The sequence below is a fragment of the Trichoderma aggressivum genome, assembly GCF_033847375.1.
Source record: "Trichoderma aggressivum f. europaeum strain CBS 100526 chromosome Unknown scaffold_019, whole genome shotgun sequence".
Classification (NCBI taxonomy): domain Eukaryota; kingdom Fungi; phylum Ascomycota; class Sordariomycetes; order Hypocreales; family Hypocreaceae; genus Trichoderma; species Trichoderma aggressivum.
This window is the reverse complement of record NW_026946385.1, coordinates 254,212-271,787: the sequence shown is the minus strand read 5'-3', so window position 1 is coordinate 271,787 and position 17,576 is coordinate 254,212. Positions and strand designations below refer to the sequence as shown.

The following is a 17,576-nucleotide window of genomic DNA, read 5'->3' as shown; positions in this document are numbered from 1 at the left end:
TTATTTTTTAATGATTGCTTGGTTGGTGTTTTTTCAGCCACCCCCCCCCCCCCCCCCCCCCCATTTCAATTTTGTTTGCTCGCCTGCCAGGCCAGGGTACAGATGCTGCTCCAGTATTCCGTACATGTAATTCAACCGCTCCGGAACCTCTTCTCCCCTCCTTGAATGATGTTGATGGAGCTCTCTCTCCTGCTGGGTTCAATGTTCCTTTGCACCGAGCACCACATGGTACTCCGTACCTACATGTGCATGTATTCCCACAAGTACATGTATGCACATGTATGGATTATTACACGTACGGGCACGTTGAAAGCTTGCAAGGGTCCTGTGCCTCCAGCCAGCCACCTGACGGCTGGGCTTTCCAGGATATTCCCTCCATCTCATGCTGGCTGCTGTATGTACGCACATACATGTATGAGTACTCGTATGTGCCTCCTATACCATCGTCACCTCTGCCTACTAGCACGCATCACGACTAGCCCGGACTCGATCATTCTTGGCCTTCATTGTACATGTATTGAAACTTGGAGGCAGACCCTCGCCTCGGTCCGCGCTCAACTGATTCTCCGTCGACGCCATGCCCTTTTCTCACCGTTCTTTGAGCACACCACGGGCATGGGTCCCTGGTTGCCCTTCACCTTGTCCACTCCGGGACCAGATCGCCCTCCCAGCCCCGGATAGTCTCTCCCTCTCTTTTTTCTTCTTGCCTCTGGTGATGGACGGGCTCGGGATTGTAGTTGGTCGACAACTGCTAGTTGATTTTCCTGCTTGCAACTCTCCAGTTCTGTTCCTGCAGCCCTGACGCGCACCAATAGGCCGTCAAACAGCTGTGCCTGTGTCTTGCGAGGACCGCAAACATTTGATTCTATGCCTTTGGTCTCCGTTTGCATAGGGCACCCAGGTCTTGGAACGAGATACTTGATGCATGTACGAGTACTCGTACTGGGCGAATGAATGAATCACCCTCTCTCGCGCGCGCACACACATGTACACACGCACACAAGGCTCCGAGTCCTAGACTTCTTCCATGCTTGACCCCCATCACATCGCTTTGAGTTCCCATCTTGATTGAATGTTTGATTCATGCCCTTGGTCATCCCGCACCCTGCCCGCCCTGTATGTACATGCATGACCCTGTATTTGCCCGAACTTGAGCAGCTTCTTTGCCGAAGCTCTCGCTCGTCTTGCTCCGACGCCGACAAGAAACTCGCTTGGGATACGTGTAGACAATAGACGGGACGTATGTAGATGTAAGCATTGAACCTCTGTTGTATACGAAGCATGGCAAACCTCGCCTCCATATTCCATCTCAGCCCTGTCCCGCCCCCGGGGGTTGTCGCCCGCTGCGTGATCGCCAGCTTGAGCTCAATGTTCCAATGCCAGGGGCCCGACGCGCTTCAACGTCGCAACCCGTCTGCGTCTGCAACATCCAATGCTTTGTGTTATGTACTTATAAGCCGGGTGTCGCTGTCATCTTTCTTGGTCCGGTCGTCTATCTTTCCTTTTCCCGCCGCCACTCCATGCCCTGTTCCCTAGCCCACGGATGCCTAAGAGACACTTGATCAAATCGTGCAATCATTGAATCCATCACCGCATCGCCGGTTGCAGTTGATCTTGACGAGAAACAGCAAGGCTCGCTCCGCCGAAGCGGGACAGGACAGCGCATGTCCAGTCCACAGCCCCATCACGAACAAAGCATCACTCCCCGTCCTTGCCATAGTTTGTTGGCTCGCCTTATTTCCTCTCTCTCTCTCTTCCCAGTGAGACTCGGCTTACAGGCAGCCACTCGCCACAAGCACAGGCTCGATATCAAAACACCCAGACGGAAGAACAAGGCAGCGGACAGGAACAAAGAGCCCGTCTGCTTTTGGTTAACTTGAATCGAGGCCTTCCCCGCTCCCGCTCCCGGCTTGAGCCTCAATCACTTCCATCTCTTTGAATTTCTACCCACCGTTCCGCATTCTCTTTTCTGCCTTTTCCCCAACCTTTTGTCTCCCTCTCTCGCCATCTCTCTCTCCTTGTCCCTTTGATCACTCGTTATTTGATCACCTAATCAATAACAACAACAACAACAACAACAACAACAACATCAACAACAACTTCCCCTCTCGCTGCGTCCAGTCGTTGGCTGTTGGTTCGCAGCTCTCTCTCTTTGTTGACAACAGAACATCACCACCTTGGAACCCAGCACAGACTTCCAAGGTTCCGGTCCCTGCAAACGGCACAGCCGAAGCTCGCTAATCTGCCGGCCTGGACTGCTGAGAACCCGCCCCCGGAGAGCCCCAGAAGCAGCGTGCCAGAGCGCTAGCAGGGCCCCAAAACAGCGCTTCAAATCCACTGGGCGGCCCACCTCCGCCAGCGCACCGGACCGCACCTCGAGCACTGATCGCACAGCACAGCACAGCACAGCACGGCACAGGTACCGCGCCTGTCCAGCCCAGCACCTGAGCTCAGGTACCGGTACATGGACGCCCGCTCGACCAGGTGCCCGCATACATGTACATGCACTGGTCTTGGTCCCTTGTCCCTGGCCTGCACTTGCACTTGACCAAGTGTCGCTGCACTCATCATCATCCACCGTGCCAAGTAACCGCTGCTACCGCCGCTAACTGGGGAAGATACATCCATATTTGATTTGATTTGATCCATCCATCCATAATAATACCAAGTAGAGAGGACAAAGAAGGAAAAAGAGATTGAGTGAGAGAAAAAAAAAGATTATTAGCTTTTGGTGCTGCCGGTCCTTTTTCTTCTTCTTCTTCTCCTCCTTTGGTCTCCCCCTTCTCGCTTGTTCAGTTCCAGCGCCTGTCGCCCGCTAACTTGGTGTTCCACCGAGCGCTGAAGCTGTCGCTAACCCGCTGTGCCGTGTGCTGTTGTGCCGCCAGCAGCAGCCCAGCAGAGCCCAGCAGCTCGCCATCCGTCGAAACTCATCTCGCCGTCGACCTCTCTCTCCCTCTCTCCCTCTCTCTCTCCCCGTTCTTTTTCTTCTCACACAAAACTTGCCCACTCCGGAGGCAATGTTTCAGCCTCAACCCACGCCCTACTCCGCCTCGTCCTTTGCTTCCTATCCGTATGGCTTAGGCGCCGGCCACAGCCTCGACTTTTTGTTCCCCACGGGCGGAGCAGGCATAGCAGCTGGAGCTGGAGCTGGAGGAGCTGGAGCTGGAGCTGGAGCTGGAGGCGGACTTGGAGCTGTAGCTGGAGGCGCTGGAGTTGGAGCTTCGGCTGGAGCTGGCCCTGGAAGCGCTCTCGGGCCAGCATCTTGCGGTGCTCTCTATCCGTACAGCTCGCCGTCTCCGCACTCGGTCTTGCAGCACCACCATCTGCCCCAGCGGCGGCGACTCGATCGATCCGGCAGCCCAATCATCAAGATGGAGGAGCAGGACTCGGCGCTGCACGACATGGCCGCGCAACAGGCGGCGGCCGAGCGATTCCAGCCGGGCCTCGAGGTGCGTCTTTGTCTTTGTCTTTGTCTTTGTCTTTGTCTTTGTCTTTGTCTTTGTCTTCGTCTTCGTCTTCGTCTTCGTCTTCTCTGCTGGCCTGGCCTGGCGCAAGATGCTGTACATCACGGCCAGCGCTTCCCCAATCCCAACGGAGTTTGCTCTGCTCTTGTCTCGCACTGCGAGACGGCTCTCTCTCTCTCTCACCTCGTCTCCCCGCTTCCCCAGACAAAAGGGCGCAATAGGCTTCAGCTTGGCTTGCTAACGCTTTTGATGCTGTCGACAGGGACCGTTTGTCGGCGAAAAGACCCCCAGCGATGCCATCACCCAGGAATACGCAAAGGCCGACCCTGTCTATGTCGAGAAGACCATCGTTCGTCTCCCCCCTCCCCTCCGATGGAATAGATACATGGCGAACGGAATTGAGCCATGGAAACATGGCCTGGGAAAAAGACACAGAAGAAACAGGAGCAAAAGGAAATGTTGAACATGGATGCTGATCAGCTTCTTTCCCCGCCGTAGGCTCTACCACAGACATACTCCCACTACCGCCAGATCAAGGGCGATGGAAACTGCGGATGGCGCGGTAAGTTTGCTGCACCAGTCTCGAGCTCGACGGCGTGTGCAAAGCTAACGACGGACCACTGTCTCTGCAGCAATTGCCTTTGCATACTACGAAAAGCTCATCGACCTCGGAGACCAAGGCCAGATCGAGGGCGAGGTGGCTCGCCTCATGAGCCTCGGCCACATGATCTCCAACATCGGCCGCTACGAGTATCACGAAGACTTCGCCGAAGAGGCGCACAACCTGCTGCGGGACATTGCCGCCAACATAGCAAACCCGGGCCTGGCTCGAGTGATTTTGCTCCAGCGCTTCAACGACAGCACCATCGAGGCCAACATCATCTACTACTTCCGCATACTGTCGGCCACCTCCCTCAAGGCGAACGCGGCCATCTACGACGACTTTGCTGCTGATTTCGGCGGCATTGCAAACTACTGCTCGCAGGCCATCGACATTGTCAACCGCGAGATTGAGCACCTCGGCATCATTGGCCTGGCCAACCTGCTGCTCAAGCCCATCGACTTTGTGCTGGAAATCGCGTATCTGGACCGCAGCCCCGGAAGCCAAGTTAACCGCTACCGATTCCCGGAGGAGGCCAACTCGCAGGACACGACCGCTCTCGGGCCCACGCTGTACCTGCTATACCGTCCCGACCACTACGACATTCTCTATCGAGCACCGCCCGTCCAGGCTCCCGCTCCGCCGGCCATACCCGTCTCCGTTCCTGCGCCTTCTGGCTCTGCCGATCTACAGATCCACCGGGTGGACGGCTTCACCAACGGCCTCACAATCAGCCCAACGGTTTTCGCGAACAACATGGGTCTTCTCAACACGCTGCCGGGCTTCACCATGAACTCGCTGGGTCAATTGGGCGTGGGCGGATTGGGCGAGTTGAGCGTGAGCGTCATGTCCCCTTTGACGTCACCGCCGCCGGCGACCAGCCCTGTCGGCGAACCCTTTGTGCCATCGCAGCAGTCCGGCCCCTGGGAGCCACAGTATCCCGAGGTGTCACAGCAGCAGCCACCGCCGCCCTCGACGCTCCCTCCCTCTTCTGCGGTGGCGGTCAGCCCCATGACTCCGAACGCCTCAATGACACCCAGCCCTACCACGAGGAGTAGCAGCATTAGCAGCCTTCTCCCCTCAAACCCCCCGGCACCGCCTGTGGCTTCCCCGTCGGGATACCACATACGGTTCAGCCCCGTCCAGCTGGAGTATGAAGAGAGCAACCGCACTGGTATCCGGGAGCCGGTCTTCCAGACGACGCAGAGCACCACGTTTAAGAACAGCGTATGGAACAGAGCACACTACGGAAATCCCGATTTTCACCCCGAAGAATACGTTCCGGATGAGGAGCACTGGGAGAGACGTGGTGGACGCGCAAAGGCGAAGAGCAGCTCGTGAAGCCAGCCACGATTACCCGACAGAGGCACCAAGTGTGTCCACGTCCTTTGATGTACAGGTGAAGGTGATGAGCCGAAGAGAGAAGAAGAGAGAGAATGATGTGGCGAAGAACCTTGGGTCGGTTGAGCGTCGTGGTTCTCATCGCCTTGGTCTACATGGGCGGAAGGCATGCTTTTTTATTGCGAGGATTGATGTGTGCTTCTTTGCATTATTTGGCCGGCATGGTGTCTTTTCCCCGCCTACTCATTGGGTTCAGCTTTGTCTACTAAACGTGTTTCTTAATGGTGAGCGGCTCAACGAGGTTGACGCGGAAGACGAGAGCCAGAGAAGTTGAGCAGTTTACCCAGCTACAGAAGGGTTTTATGAGTCGTCAAGGGCGGTTGTTTGTGCCAGCTTTTTTTCCCCTTCTCTCTTTCTCTTTGTCTTTTCTCTAGTTGTCTCCCTTCTTCTTGTTCCCCTTTCTTCCCCTGTTTTTCTTTCTTCTTTTACCTGGTTTAGTGGAGTCTTTGGGTGGTGTACACTGCGGTGGGCGACTTGGTGGAGGCTTAAGATTCTTTCTCGATATATTATGACACGTCATAGCACCGGCGTTTTTGGGGGTCAATGCAGGCGGAAAACTTCCATAATAATTGCAACAACTGTTGATTCTGATTGGCAATGGTCGTGTGTCTGTCTCTCTCTCTCTTTGTCTGTGATGTGATGTGATGACGGGTGGCTGATGTTGCAACGGTATGAGTGATCATGTGGTGCCGAGGTTGCATGAGCATCAGACTCGCATTGTTTCGTGTTGAGTAGAGCACTGACGGGGAATCCAGTTTATTTCATGCAACGATCCACCGTTTTGACTGGCTTTTTTGTGGTTTGACGTTGGACTCGAGGCTGACGGTTGATGATTAGATGTCGTATGCACAGCACCATGCAGGTTGTCATCAGATGTCATGCGTGGAGGTTTGATGTTGATGCCAAGGCGGCGTATCCGGACTCGCGTTGGTGAGTATGTACGTGATGTGGCATTGCATTTCTCTTGCTTACATGTATTCTTTGAAGCGTGCGAGGAGGATCACCATTGGGGGGCTTTGGATTTCGTTTGTTGTTGCATGGAGATGGAGACGGAGGGGGGAGTATCGGGTACGAACCAATGCGTTGACGTTCCCAGGAGAGTGTCGTATCGGCTCACCAGGTCTAAGAAGAGTTGGAGGTTTTCTTTTTCTTTCTTTCTTTGTACTAGCATTTGGGATTCCCTCCCTCCCATGGTGGTATTCCGTTGGGTTGCAGTGTAGGGGTATGGGAAACGGGTGCCTGGAGAAAGACCAAGACCAATGCATGGAAGCACTGCATGGTAGTATTTGTTCCCCTTGTTTGTTTTCTAAACTCGTGATTGGATTGGGTACTTTGCGGTTTCTCTGTCTTATGTGCATATTGAACTTTTTTTCTTCTTCTTTTCCTTTGCGAGCTTCTTGATTGAGAGGGAGAGCTGTGGGGTTTTTGGCCGTTGTGGAGTTGTGTATGGAATATCGTGCTTGACGATGCCGAATGAGGGAAGTTTTTTTATGATGATTTTGGAGCTAACGGAGATTTTTTCTTTTTTTATGACTTTGCTTTTGTGAATTGATTGAATGAATTGCTGGTGTTACATCGTTTGAGGTGGATGAGCGGATATGTTGTTTGGCGAGGTGCTTCTTTTGGCTTGGCTTGGCTGGATAGGTAAGTGAAGTGTTTTTTTCTTTTTTTTTTTTTTGCCGTGAAGTGACGAGCGGGAATGGAGGCAGAGTAGTAACAGTAAGACGTCCAGTGATACGGGAGCCCCTGACTACTGTTGCGGGCATTATCACACGTGTGTGTCCATGCATGTTTTGGATGGACGGACGGATGGAGCGATGTGAGGTTTGTGCCGATGACGGACAGTTTGTTGGCTGCATGATGATGATGACTTTGGGATGGGTTGACATTGGTTGGAAGCAGGGAGGGTTTGGGGGAGGATGTTGTGTGTACAAGTGCGAGTATGTGATTTGATATCTTGGCTCTTTGAGGTCGTGAGATGAACCAACTGGTAAACGAATGGAATCAATTCTTCATTGCCAATCCCGTCTTTTCCTTGGACAGATCCACTAAAGCTGTGCCGCCTATGCAACACGTGTCGTGACGGGTTTGTGACCAAGGCGCGGGAAGGATTTCAGATGGATCAAACTGTGACGATGCAGCTCGATGGAGCTTTTGTTGGTTTTGAAAGATCAAGACACGAGGTAGAGACGACGAACAGGGGGGGTGGATCTAGTTGGGGCAGCGGGCGATTTAGGCAAGATGCGGCGAGTCTTGTCAGCAGGTTAGAAGAGAGAATGATGATGATGATGGGGTTGTGTCGAAGAGTCTGTGTGTTTGAAGTTGTTGTTGTTGTTGTTGATGTTGATGATGGGTTGCTTGCGTGTAATGGCATCATGTGAGAGTCTGGGTGGGCGCTTATGAGCAGGAATAAACAGCAATGCAAAAATACAACATTGACAAATTATTCAACATTATTAATTCATCCAGCTAAAAATAATAAAAGATCATGAGGACGGAACAGGCCGGTTTCCGACGACCAGACAGACGGAGCTGCGTTGCTTAGGTAGGTTCAATTGCTTGGCCAATTCCGCCTGCATCTTTGTCTTTTTGTTTTATTTTTATTTTTTTTACCATTGGATCATATCCCGAATGCTGATGGGTGACCGTGACGGGCCTTTTTTTTTTCCTCCCCTGTCGGCTGGATTATGAGCTCGGGAATTGAGACTTGGGGATTGGGGGTTTTTATTGATTGATTTCTTTTCTTTCATCGTCTTACTCTTTTCTTCTTCTCTTTCTTTTCCAATTGTGTGGTTTTCCCTCCTCCTTCAACTCAGATGACAAAACATTGATCAAGCTGATTCGTCGTCCTTGATTAATATCGACTACATTATTTTGCTCATCAGCCAGCGAGCGAATCTTTCTTCCTCCATCATCTTCCTCCTCTTCCCGTGTCCCCCGACCCATGTGAATCCGATTCATCACATTTTTCTCCTTTGGCACATCGACAGCCCCCATCTTGGCGTCCACGTGGAGTTGCTTCTATTCAGCCTTCCAATCCAATCCAATCCCACGCTCCTGTTTCTTCCATCCCATCTCGCAGCTTTTCAATTGCTAATCAAACCCCGTTCGATTCCATTCTATTCTTAGCCCAACCTACTGCCACCGTCTGGAAATTGGTGGCTGATATTTCTCATTTCACTTCGTTTCATTTCATTTGATAATTTCAATCCAATCAAGAAAAAGGAAAACAAGAACGGCAAGAAAAAGTGCCCGTTGCAATCTACACCGGACATTCCGGCCTCGCTCCAAGCCCTGGTTGTACAAGTTCGACAGCTACAGGGATTGCGGCCTTGGAGCTACTGTACTTTTTCTCTCAGCTCGCTTGACAATCAATCACACACATCACCTGACGGGCTGTTTTCTTCCAGTTGACAGTTTTCAGCTGTCTTGCCACGTTGGGGGCCGTTTCTCTTCTTTTCAAACCTTCCAAGAGAGAAAAGACAACATCTGCCTTTTTTTTTTTTTTTTTGGCTGTGTAAGCAATCGGCGAAAATTCCATCTGCAGGAACGAAAAATCACGGGAGAAAAAGAAACCGACAGAAGGATTAAAGAACAAATGACACATGACACTTGGTAGACGGCTCGCGGCTCCAGGTTTTGTCTAAATTAGGGCGGGTGGAAGCGACGCCGCGGCGGTCCACATCAATACGACTCTGATTGCAGCACGCAGTTGAACGTATTGAAGGACGGTATAAGCAGCCCAGCAAAGAAAAAGAAGCGAGTCAGGGTGGACAGGGATTGCGAGTCTGGAGAAGACGGCTGGAAAAGGATTGTTGTTGGGAGGGGGATTGAGCTCCGAGTCTTGGTTGACAACACCCGCAACTTGCGATATCGGTTGGTGAGTTGCAACGACTGATTGATCATGGCGGTGGAAAGTGTGCCGCCTGCTGGCGAGTCTGTCATCATAGACGGCGGTCACGAACAAGGTGAAGAGTACAATGATGATGATGCCGACATCGGAGAGACGGAAGAGACAGACGGAGAAGAAGAGCACCAACGTGACGAGGAAGACGAAGACGGAGAAGAAGAAGAAGAAGAAGACCACGACGACGAAGACGACGCAACGGCCAGCGACTCCAACTCCAACTACTCGTCCGCCTCGGAGGACGCCCTGCCGCCGATCCACGAGTACGGCCACGTCTACCACGGCTCGGGCCGCATGGTGACGCCCAACGACCCGTGCGAGAACCAGCGCCAGGCCTACCAGCACGAGCTCTTCACGCTGTGCCTCGGCGGCGCCCTGACCTTTACCAAGCTGCCGCTGGAGCTCCTGACGCCGGGCAGCCCGCGCTTCCACGTCCTCGACGTCGGCTGCGGCGGCGGCCACTGGGGCATGGAGATGGCCCAGAGCAACCCGCTGGTCGACGTGCTGGGCATCGAGCTGAGCAGCGCCAACCTGCCCAAGGAGGTGCCGCCCAACCTGACCTTTGAGATTGCCGACGCCGCCGAGGACTGGCCGCCGCGCCTCTACGACTTCATCCACCTGCGCAACCTGGTCGGCGGCGGCATCCGCGACTGGCGCCGCCTCATCGTCCAGGCCTTTGACCACCTCAAGCCGGGCGGCCAGCTCGAGTTCACCGAGGTGACGCCGCTCTTCTTCGGCGTCGACCCGGACCCCATGGCCGAGTCGTCCGACGACACCGACGCCGCCGGGACGGAGACGGAGACGGACCAGCGGCCCCGGGCGGCCATTGGCGCGGCGACCATCGAGTACGGCGCCGTCTTCGCCGAGATCGCCGCCGCCCAGGGCATCGACTTTGACCCGACGCCAAAGGTGAGGCCGTGGCTGCGCGAGCTGGGCGCCGAGAGCGTTCGCGAACGATCGGACTGGATGCCGGTGCGCAACTGGGCGCGGGATCCGGTGGTGAGGAAGAAGGGCGAGATTCTGTACAAGATGCTCGAGACGGGTGAGTCTTTTCCCGCGGTGGAAGCTTGGTGATAGGTTTTGACTATTCTGACGCTGCCATCCCCTAGGCTGTAACCATTGGACGCTGAGAATGTTTGGCCTCGCTGGCTGGGAGGAAGCAAAGACGCGCGACCTGTTGGAAAGGGTCATGCAAGAATATGACGATCCGCTCCTCAGGAGCTGCATCAAAGTGTATGTGTATCGTATTGCCGCTTCTCTTTGCATGATGCTGATGATTTCATGATATAGGACGTTTATATCGGCGAGAAAGCCCGGCGGCAAAGCTACCAAGGCGAGGAGTGTGGAAAAGACACAATGAAGAGCCTCTGCAAGTCAACAAGCACCCAGACTATACACACACATACATACCCCCTTTTGGTCTCTCGAGCGACTTTGAGCAAAATAAGAGCGCAAACCAAGACAAAAAGAAGACCAAAAGGGAGGGAAACGATGACAAAAAGCACGTAGAAACACTCTGCCACACTGCTATTCAACTACTCATGCCCAAGAGGAAAAGAAAAAGACAAAAGTCTAGCCAAAACCGTCTCCGTCGCTGGTATTCTACGCATCTCACAATGTTGATAATCATAAGCCATCTACGCAACGTTTTCAGTCATTCAACCGCCTCTTGCGCCAGTCCGTCTGCGTTTTTACACGGCCTCAATATACCGCTTCATTTCCCTGGACACGACATGTTAGTACAGAGGCACGTCTTCTGGTTCTTAGGGTGCTTGGGCCTTACCAATCTGTTACGGCTTCGTCATACAGTCGAATCTCATTCTCTCGGGTGCCGCCAAAGTGGTCCACAAAGTCGTCGCCCAGCACCTCTCTTGCGATGCTGTCCTTGGCCATGAATCTCGTCGTAGCCTCTCGCAGGCTCTTGGCCAATCGCGCCCCCTTGTCGGAAGAGCCGCCAACGTTCTCGCCCATGGCCAGCGGCGGACACGGAATCTCGAGCTTCTTCTCGACTCCGCGCCAGCCGCAGCCCAGGACGGCGGCCAGGACAAAGTGGGGATTGGTGTCGGCGCCGGGCACGCGGATCTCGAACCGTGTGGCCGAAGCCTTGGAAGTGGGCGGCGCAATGAGACGGATAGAAGCGGCACGGTGCTCGAGACCCCACGAGACGGTCACCGGGGCCCAAAAGTTCTCGACCAGACGCTTGTACGAGTTGATTGTGGGCGCAAGCAGAGGCATGATGTCGGGGAGACCCTCCAAGACACCGGCCAGGAAATGACGTCCCAGGTCTGACAGCCCTGCGACATCCTTCCACGGCGCATTTTCGTCAACCGTCTCTCTCGCCAGCAGGTTTTTGCCATTCTCATCGACGATGGAGACGTGCATGTGACCGCTGTTTCCAGGGAGGCCCTGTTTGGGCTTGGCCATGAAGCACGGAGTGATGCGATGCTTTGCGCCAACGCTCTTGACGACGTACTTGAACAAGCTGGCGCGGTCCGCCATCTCGGCGACTTGGCCAAACTCGAGGGCAGCCTCAAACACACCTGGACCGGACTCGGTGTGCCAGCCCTCGACATTGCAGGAAAACGCCTCGCAGGTGTCGAATATTTCGTAGTACCAGTCTCGGTTGTGGACGGGCCGTGTGAGGGAGTATCCAAACATGCCCTCGGTGAGCGAGGGGAGCTGGTGCGGGGGGTTGTTCTGGAGGAAGTTGGCGGGAGATGACGAGTCGTCGGGGGTCTGGAAAGTGTAGAATTCATATTCAGCTAGAGGAAACGGAATAGAGGTTGTTAGTATGCATCATCTCTTGTCGTCAGAGACAGTGAAAACAGTGACGGTGAGAGCTCACCACCGGCCATGGCGCCATAGCCCTTGCTGCGCAGGCGGTCCAGCTGCGTCTTCAGCAGCCCGCGCGGGCATGCGCAAATGGGCAGCTTCGTGTCTGGGTCGTGGAAGGTGATGAGGAAGAAGGGGATGTTGTTCTCCCAGGGTATCCTGCGGAAGCTGTCGAGGTCGGGGATGGCGAGCAGGTCGCGGTATCCGTTCTCGGCGTTTGAGATTTTGAGCTCGCGCAGATACGTCTGGTCGTGCATGTCCCAGCCAAAGATGACGGAGCAGAAGCCAAAGCCGGCGGTGGCGATGGAGAGGAACTTTTTCTTGGAGACGAGCTTGCCGCGGAGGATTCCGTCGACGTCGAGGCCGGCCAGCTTGACTTTGGTGTCGTGCTCGAGCAGGGCCTCTAGGGAGGCGGCGGTGATGGGTTTGGTGGTCATGGTAAGAGGTGCTCGTAGGTAAGAGAGCAGAAGCTGTAGGTGTTGCGGTGTTTTGCTCAAGGTATTTCGATAGAACGAGTGTTGTTGTTATTGCTGTTGCTGTGTTGTAGAATGACGTTCCAAGTCAAGAGAGGCTGGAGCGTCAAACAGGGTGGGGTGTAGAGGCGCAGTCGCAAGCAGATCAACGAGTCATGCCGTTATCGAGGGAAGCTGGAAGACTGAAGACGAAACAACGAAGACGGAAGACGACGAGGCGCGTGAGGACGAGACGAGACGAGACACCCCGCAGATTAAATACCCAGAAAGGAATAATCCAAATCCAAATCAAAACATGTGCTGGTTCTAGAAGATGTCACGTAGGACAGACGAACTTGGAGATTGGCGATGCACATGCAGAATGGAGATGATGGAGTTGGAGGGGGGTGGGCAAGTTGGTTGCTGGATGGCATGTTTGGGGCATGTTTGGCGCTGCGGGGGCCGCGGCTCAGGGCACAGGGGAGCCAATGGAGGGGTTGGACGGGGCTATCGTTATCAGTTGGGGTTTATCATGGCTGGTGGGTGGTGGTGAGAATTGATATGGAATGGACATGGAGAGTTGGGACCGGGTTATCGGTGCATAGAGTGGAAGGATTGTGTAGTATTAGATGCATGTAGATTAGTAGATATGATAAGGGACTGGACACATGAAGCAGCCATTACACGGAGCGTGAAAGATGCCATCATGAGGTACTAAGGTACCTGTTGTATGACGGCTCTCTCCATCACGACCAGCTGCACATGGAGCACAGAACAGTACTTGCGTGGTACCTCGGCCACCGCTGTCGGAGCTGTACTTAAGGTACTACCTAGGTACAGGTAATCTAAGGGTCCTCTTCCTGATGGATCCGCGCATGTTAATTCCATCCCTGAGCCACTAAACGCTGCCCGTTCTCGTGCCTCTCACAGACCCGACTAGGCACTTTTAGCACCGCCAGCTATCTCTTCAATGTTTTAGGTAATTTTCAGGCAACTGGACCCGTCAATGCTATTAGAGGGCGTCCCTTTGATGGCCAGATTTACATGTACTCGTACTTGTGGCCTTGGTGGACCTGCCACCGATTGACCGAGTCGAGTCGAGTCGAGTCTCTCTGCCCATCACGAGCCCCAGGGGAACCCCGCCGTGCCATGGGCAATCAGGTACCGCAGAGTACCGGGTACGGAGTACAGATTACGGAATGTCAATGTCAAACTGCCCCTCCATCTCCAATCCCTTGCGTTTCGAGTGTCGTTGCCCAAGCATAAATTGAACCCAACCTCGACCTCACTTCGACCGCTGTTTTTTTTTTCTTTTATTCAACTAACCCAATCCCTTGTCGATAATTACAACCAAATCATCATCATCATGGTCGGACGTCTAGCTGGCAAAAACGCCATCATCACCGGTGCCGCGGGGTGAGTCGAATATCCTCTTCATCCCCTTCTCTCGCCTGTCCAACATCCATCTGTCTACATCACATGAGAGCCCAACATGTGCTGACAATCATGATGAAAAAAAAAAACAGAGGCATTGGTCTTGAGACGGCCATCCTCTTCGCCAAGGAGGGCGCCAACGTCCTCCTGGCCGACATCTCCGAGCCCGCGCTGGAAAAGGCCGTGGCCAAGGTCAAGGAGCTCGTCCCCGCGGCCCCTCGCCTAGAGACTCGCGTATGTCCATTCTTCATTCACCGCACACAGACAAACACGAAGCTCATCTTCACTCTGCCAGAAATGCGACGTCTCCAAAGAGGCTGACGTCCAGGCCATGGTCGAGTCCCTCGACGCCTGGGGCGGCCTCGACGTCATCTTCAACAACGCCGGCATCATGCACGCCAACGACGACGACGCCATCAACACCCCCGAGGCCATCTGGGACCTCACCCACAACATCAACGTCAAGGGCGTCTGGTTCGGCTGCAAGCACGCCGTCCTCTCCCTGCGCCGCAACAACAAGACCAAGGGCTCCGTCATCAACACCGCCTCCGTCGTCGCCCTCGTCGGCGCCGCCACCCCGCAGCTCGCCTACACGGCCTCCAAGGGCGCCGTCCTCGCCCTCACCCGCGAGCTCGCCATGGTCCACGCCCGCGAGGGTTTCCGCTTCAACAGCCTGTGTCCCGCGCCGCTCAACACCCCGCTGCTGCAGGACTGGCTGGGCGACGACAAGGCCAAGCGCCAGCGCCGCGAGGTGCACTTCCCGACGGGCCGCTTTGGCGAGGCTGTGGAGCAGGCGCACGCCGTCGTGTTCCTGGCCAGTGACGAGGCTAGCTTCGTCAACGGGAGCGACTTTGTCGTGGATGGTGGCATGAGCAAGGCATATGTCACTGCCGAGGGACCTGCGGCACCGGCGCCCACCAACAACGCCCTGAAGTCTTCTCTGGAGTGATGGGTTGATTTGTATGATTAGTTAAAAAAAGAGATACAGGAATGCAAGCAATGGAATTTGTGTAAAGCACCGTGATGAATCAGATCCATGTGTTGTAAATTGTAAATGTAATAAGAAATACTTGATATGTACCCAACTCCGTCCAAATGCCTCCCATATATATCTATATATGCATAACGTTACTCTTTCTTTTCCATCTTTTTATTCCCCCTTTTTTTTTACCATTCTCATTTCCGTATTCCCTTTTGCCTAGTCAAACTGGCCTTCAGTGTTGCCCTCTCCCATGCTCCTGCTGCTGGAGCTGCCGCTCTGAATAGCACCCAAGATGCCGTCAATGTAGCTCGCTCCGCTCCACTTCTGGTGCGTCAACACATCGCAGCCCAGCTCCTTCTCTCGCCTCTGCACAACCTCCACGTACGCCTTCATGCCGTCCGTCTTGAACTTCTTGGCCAGCTCGTTGGTGATGGTGGCCGTCGAGTGGAGGCCGGCCAGCGAGATGAGCTGCAGGGTAAAGCCCTCCTTGGCAATGTCCCAGATGAAGGACTTGAGCTTCTCGTCGGTGAAGCCGTGGGCCATCCAGTTGAACGAGGGAGACAGGTTGTAGACGAGGGACTTGCCGGGGTTGACGGCACGCACGGCGCGGCCCAGCTTGGCGGCGACTTCGACGTTGGGGTCGCCGGTTTCCACCCAGAGGAGATCGGCGTAGGGAGCAAAGGACAGGGCACGCTTGGTGGCAGCCTCCATGCCGGCGCGGAAGTGGTAGTAGCCCTCACGAGTGCGAGGGACGTCCCAGTTGAAGTAGACGGGGGTCTTGGTGTATTCGGAGGCGAGGTGGCGGCGGCGAGAGATGCCCATGTCGCGGTCCTCGGCCGTGGCGGAGAGATACTCGTCAATCTTGGCCTGGGCGACGCCCTCCTTTTGCATGTGCTCGACGGCAGCCTCGTCAAAAGTCACCAGCCTGCTGCTCTTCACCCACTTGGCCTCAAAGACATCAATCTCGGCGCCTGTGGCCCCCTTGGCCTCCATCGCCTGCAGCGTTTCGGCGAGGGGCTCGATGGTGGGGTCGGCAATCCCGAGGATGAACTCGTGATCACGGACGTCGATGGCTGACGAGATGAGACGGCCAGACTCCGAATCGGTACGGGCAATGACTAAGTTCTCGGAGCCCATGACGTCCCACTGGAAGCGGGCGGCGTTGAGACGGTTGATGTGCTCGCCCGTGGGCACCAAGACCTTGCCTGCCAAGTGGCCGCACTTCTTGCCGCCGTGAAGCTGGTCCTCAAAGTGCACCGCGGCCGCGCCGTTCTCGGCAAACAGCTTGGCCAGCTTGAGCACGGCAGAGAGACCTCCGTGGCCGGTGTCACCGTCGGCGATGATGGGGCGGAGGTAGTCGGTATAGGGAGTCTTGGCCCGCTCCTCGGCGGTCATCTTGCGGCGGGCGTCCCACTGCTTGCGGTCGTGCATGGACTGGGCCTTGGCGAGGCGCTGGACCTGGTTGGGGACGGTGTTGTAGGGGTAGTCGCCAAAGTCGGGAGACACTTCGTTGGTGCTGGTCAGGACGGAGGAGCAAGCCCAGCCGGAGATGTAGAGGACTTCCTGGTGAGGGGCCTGCTGGGTCATCTGGACGGGATCGATGGCGCCCACTGGTTGACAGCAGAGGTTAGCGGTTGTCTTTGCCTTTGCGATGATGCGTGGTATGACTTACTTGTGTGAATGGGATCGCCCTTGCTCTCGCGCTCGCGGATCAGGTTAAACAGCTTGGTGGCCATGACGGAGCTGGGGTACTTGACGAGCTGGGTGCCGCGCTTGGAGGCGACATCTGCGGCGCTGTACGGGCGTCGAATGCCGGCATAACGAGGCGATGCCCACCACTCCTCAATCTCCTTGACCTGGGCCTCATAGAGGGCATCTTCAGCCCGGCCGGCCTTTTGCGCCTCGGGCAGCAGCTGGTAGGCGTCGGCTGGCGCTGCGTGAGCGATGGTTTGAGTGGGAGCGGCCATGAGAGCGGTTGTTGCAATGGCGCGGACGGCAACAGAGCACGGGATGGATCGACGAAGAGCGGCGGAGGCAGAAGAGGAGGCCAGGGAGCACACCCGCTGGGGAGCCCGTGAAGCTATTCGCATCATCTTCTGATACTGGTGCTGTCACTATCGAGATATCGAAGCAGGAAGGACAGGGTGAGGTCGATATTCGATTACCGAGGCAAACGTGTATGCGTCGCGGGATTCGAAGTCGTTTTCTGCTTTATATCCCCCGGTCACTTCGCCCGTTGGCCACTTTGGGACATGTTTGCCGCCTCCATTTTCCTCGTTTCCAAGCAGCGTTGATGCTCGGCTCAAGCCAAAAGAGGGCCGATACAGGCGCGGCTGACCCAGATTGGCCAATCACGCGGCGCGGGGCTACCGACGGACCGACCGGGCGGCTTTCTTCGGCTGTTTGGAAAGCGGTGACGGACGACGGGCTGCCGTTGCTGGTCTCGGGCTTGGCTGCTTTCTTGGTGGAAAAGATGAGATGGTGAGGAGCTTTTTTGTTGTGG

At 55.1% G+C, this 17,576-nt stretch overlaps 5 protein-coding genes across 5 annotated transcripts; 3 read left to right on the top strand and 2 right to left on the bottom strand.

Annotated features, from left to right (window-relative positions):
* Nucleotides 1-3,017: 3,017 nt before the first annotated feature.
* Nucleotides 3,018-5,406, top strand: Triagg1_5457 (uncharacterized protein; the record flags this gene model as incomplete). Its single annotated transcript, XM_062899973.1, has 4 exons — nucleotides 3,018-3,449; nucleotides 3,727-3,813; nucleotides 3,963-4,026; nucleotides 4,097-5,406. 4 exons carry the CDS (start codon nucleotides 3,018-3,020, stop codon nucleotides 5,404-5,406), a joined length of 1,893 nt encoding a protein of 630 aa, XP_062755578.1.
* A 3,964-nt stretch (nucleotides 5,407-9,370) lies between these two features.
* On the top strand, nucleotides 9,371-10,733 carry Triagg1_5456 (uncharacterized protein; the record flags this gene model as incomplete). Its single annotated transcript, XM_062899972.1, has 3 exons — nucleotides 9,371-10,415; nucleotides 10,483-10,606; nucleotides 10,664-10,733. 3 exons carry the CDS (start codon nucleotides 9,371-9,373, stop codon nucleotides 10,731-10,733), a joined length of 1,239 nt encoding a protein of 412 aa, XP_062755577.1.
* Nucleotides 10,734-11,064: 331 nt separating this feature from the next.
* Triagg1_5455 (uncharacterized protein) lies at nucleotides 11,065-12,642 on the bottom strand (the record flags this gene model as incomplete). The annotated part of the gene is made up of 3 exons (XM_062899971.1): nucleotides 11,065-11,095; nucleotides 11,157-12,135; nucleotides 12,219-12,642. 3 exons carry the CDS (start codon nucleotides 12,640-12,642, stop codon nucleotides 11,065-11,067), a joined length of 1,434 nt encoding a protein of 477 aa, XP_062755576.1.
* A 1,381-nt stretch (nucleotides 12,643-14,023) lies between these two features.
* On the top strand, nucleotides 14,024-15,040 carry Triagg1_5454 (uncharacterized protein; the record flags this gene model as incomplete). Its single annotated transcript, XM_062899970.1, has 3 exons — nucleotides 14,024-14,073; nucleotides 14,184-14,325; nucleotides 14,387-15,040. The coding sequence occupies 3 exons, from the start codon at nucleotides 14,024-14,026 to the stop codon at nucleotides 15,038-15,040; spliced, it is 846 nt and encodes a 281-aa protein (XP_062755575.1).
* Nucleotides 15,041-15,289: 249 nt separating this feature from the next.
* Nucleotides 15,290-17,166, bottom strand: Triagg1_5453 (uncharacterized protein; the record flags this gene model as incomplete). The annotated part of the gene is made up of 2 exons (XM_062899969.1): nucleotides 15,290-16,683; nucleotides 16,746-17,166. 2 exons carry the CDS (start codon nucleotides 17,164-17,166, stop codon nucleotides 15,290-15,292), a joined length of 1,815 nt encoding a protein of 604 aa, XP_062755574.1.
* Between the last annotated feature and the right edge of the window lie 410 nt (nucleotides 17,167-17,576).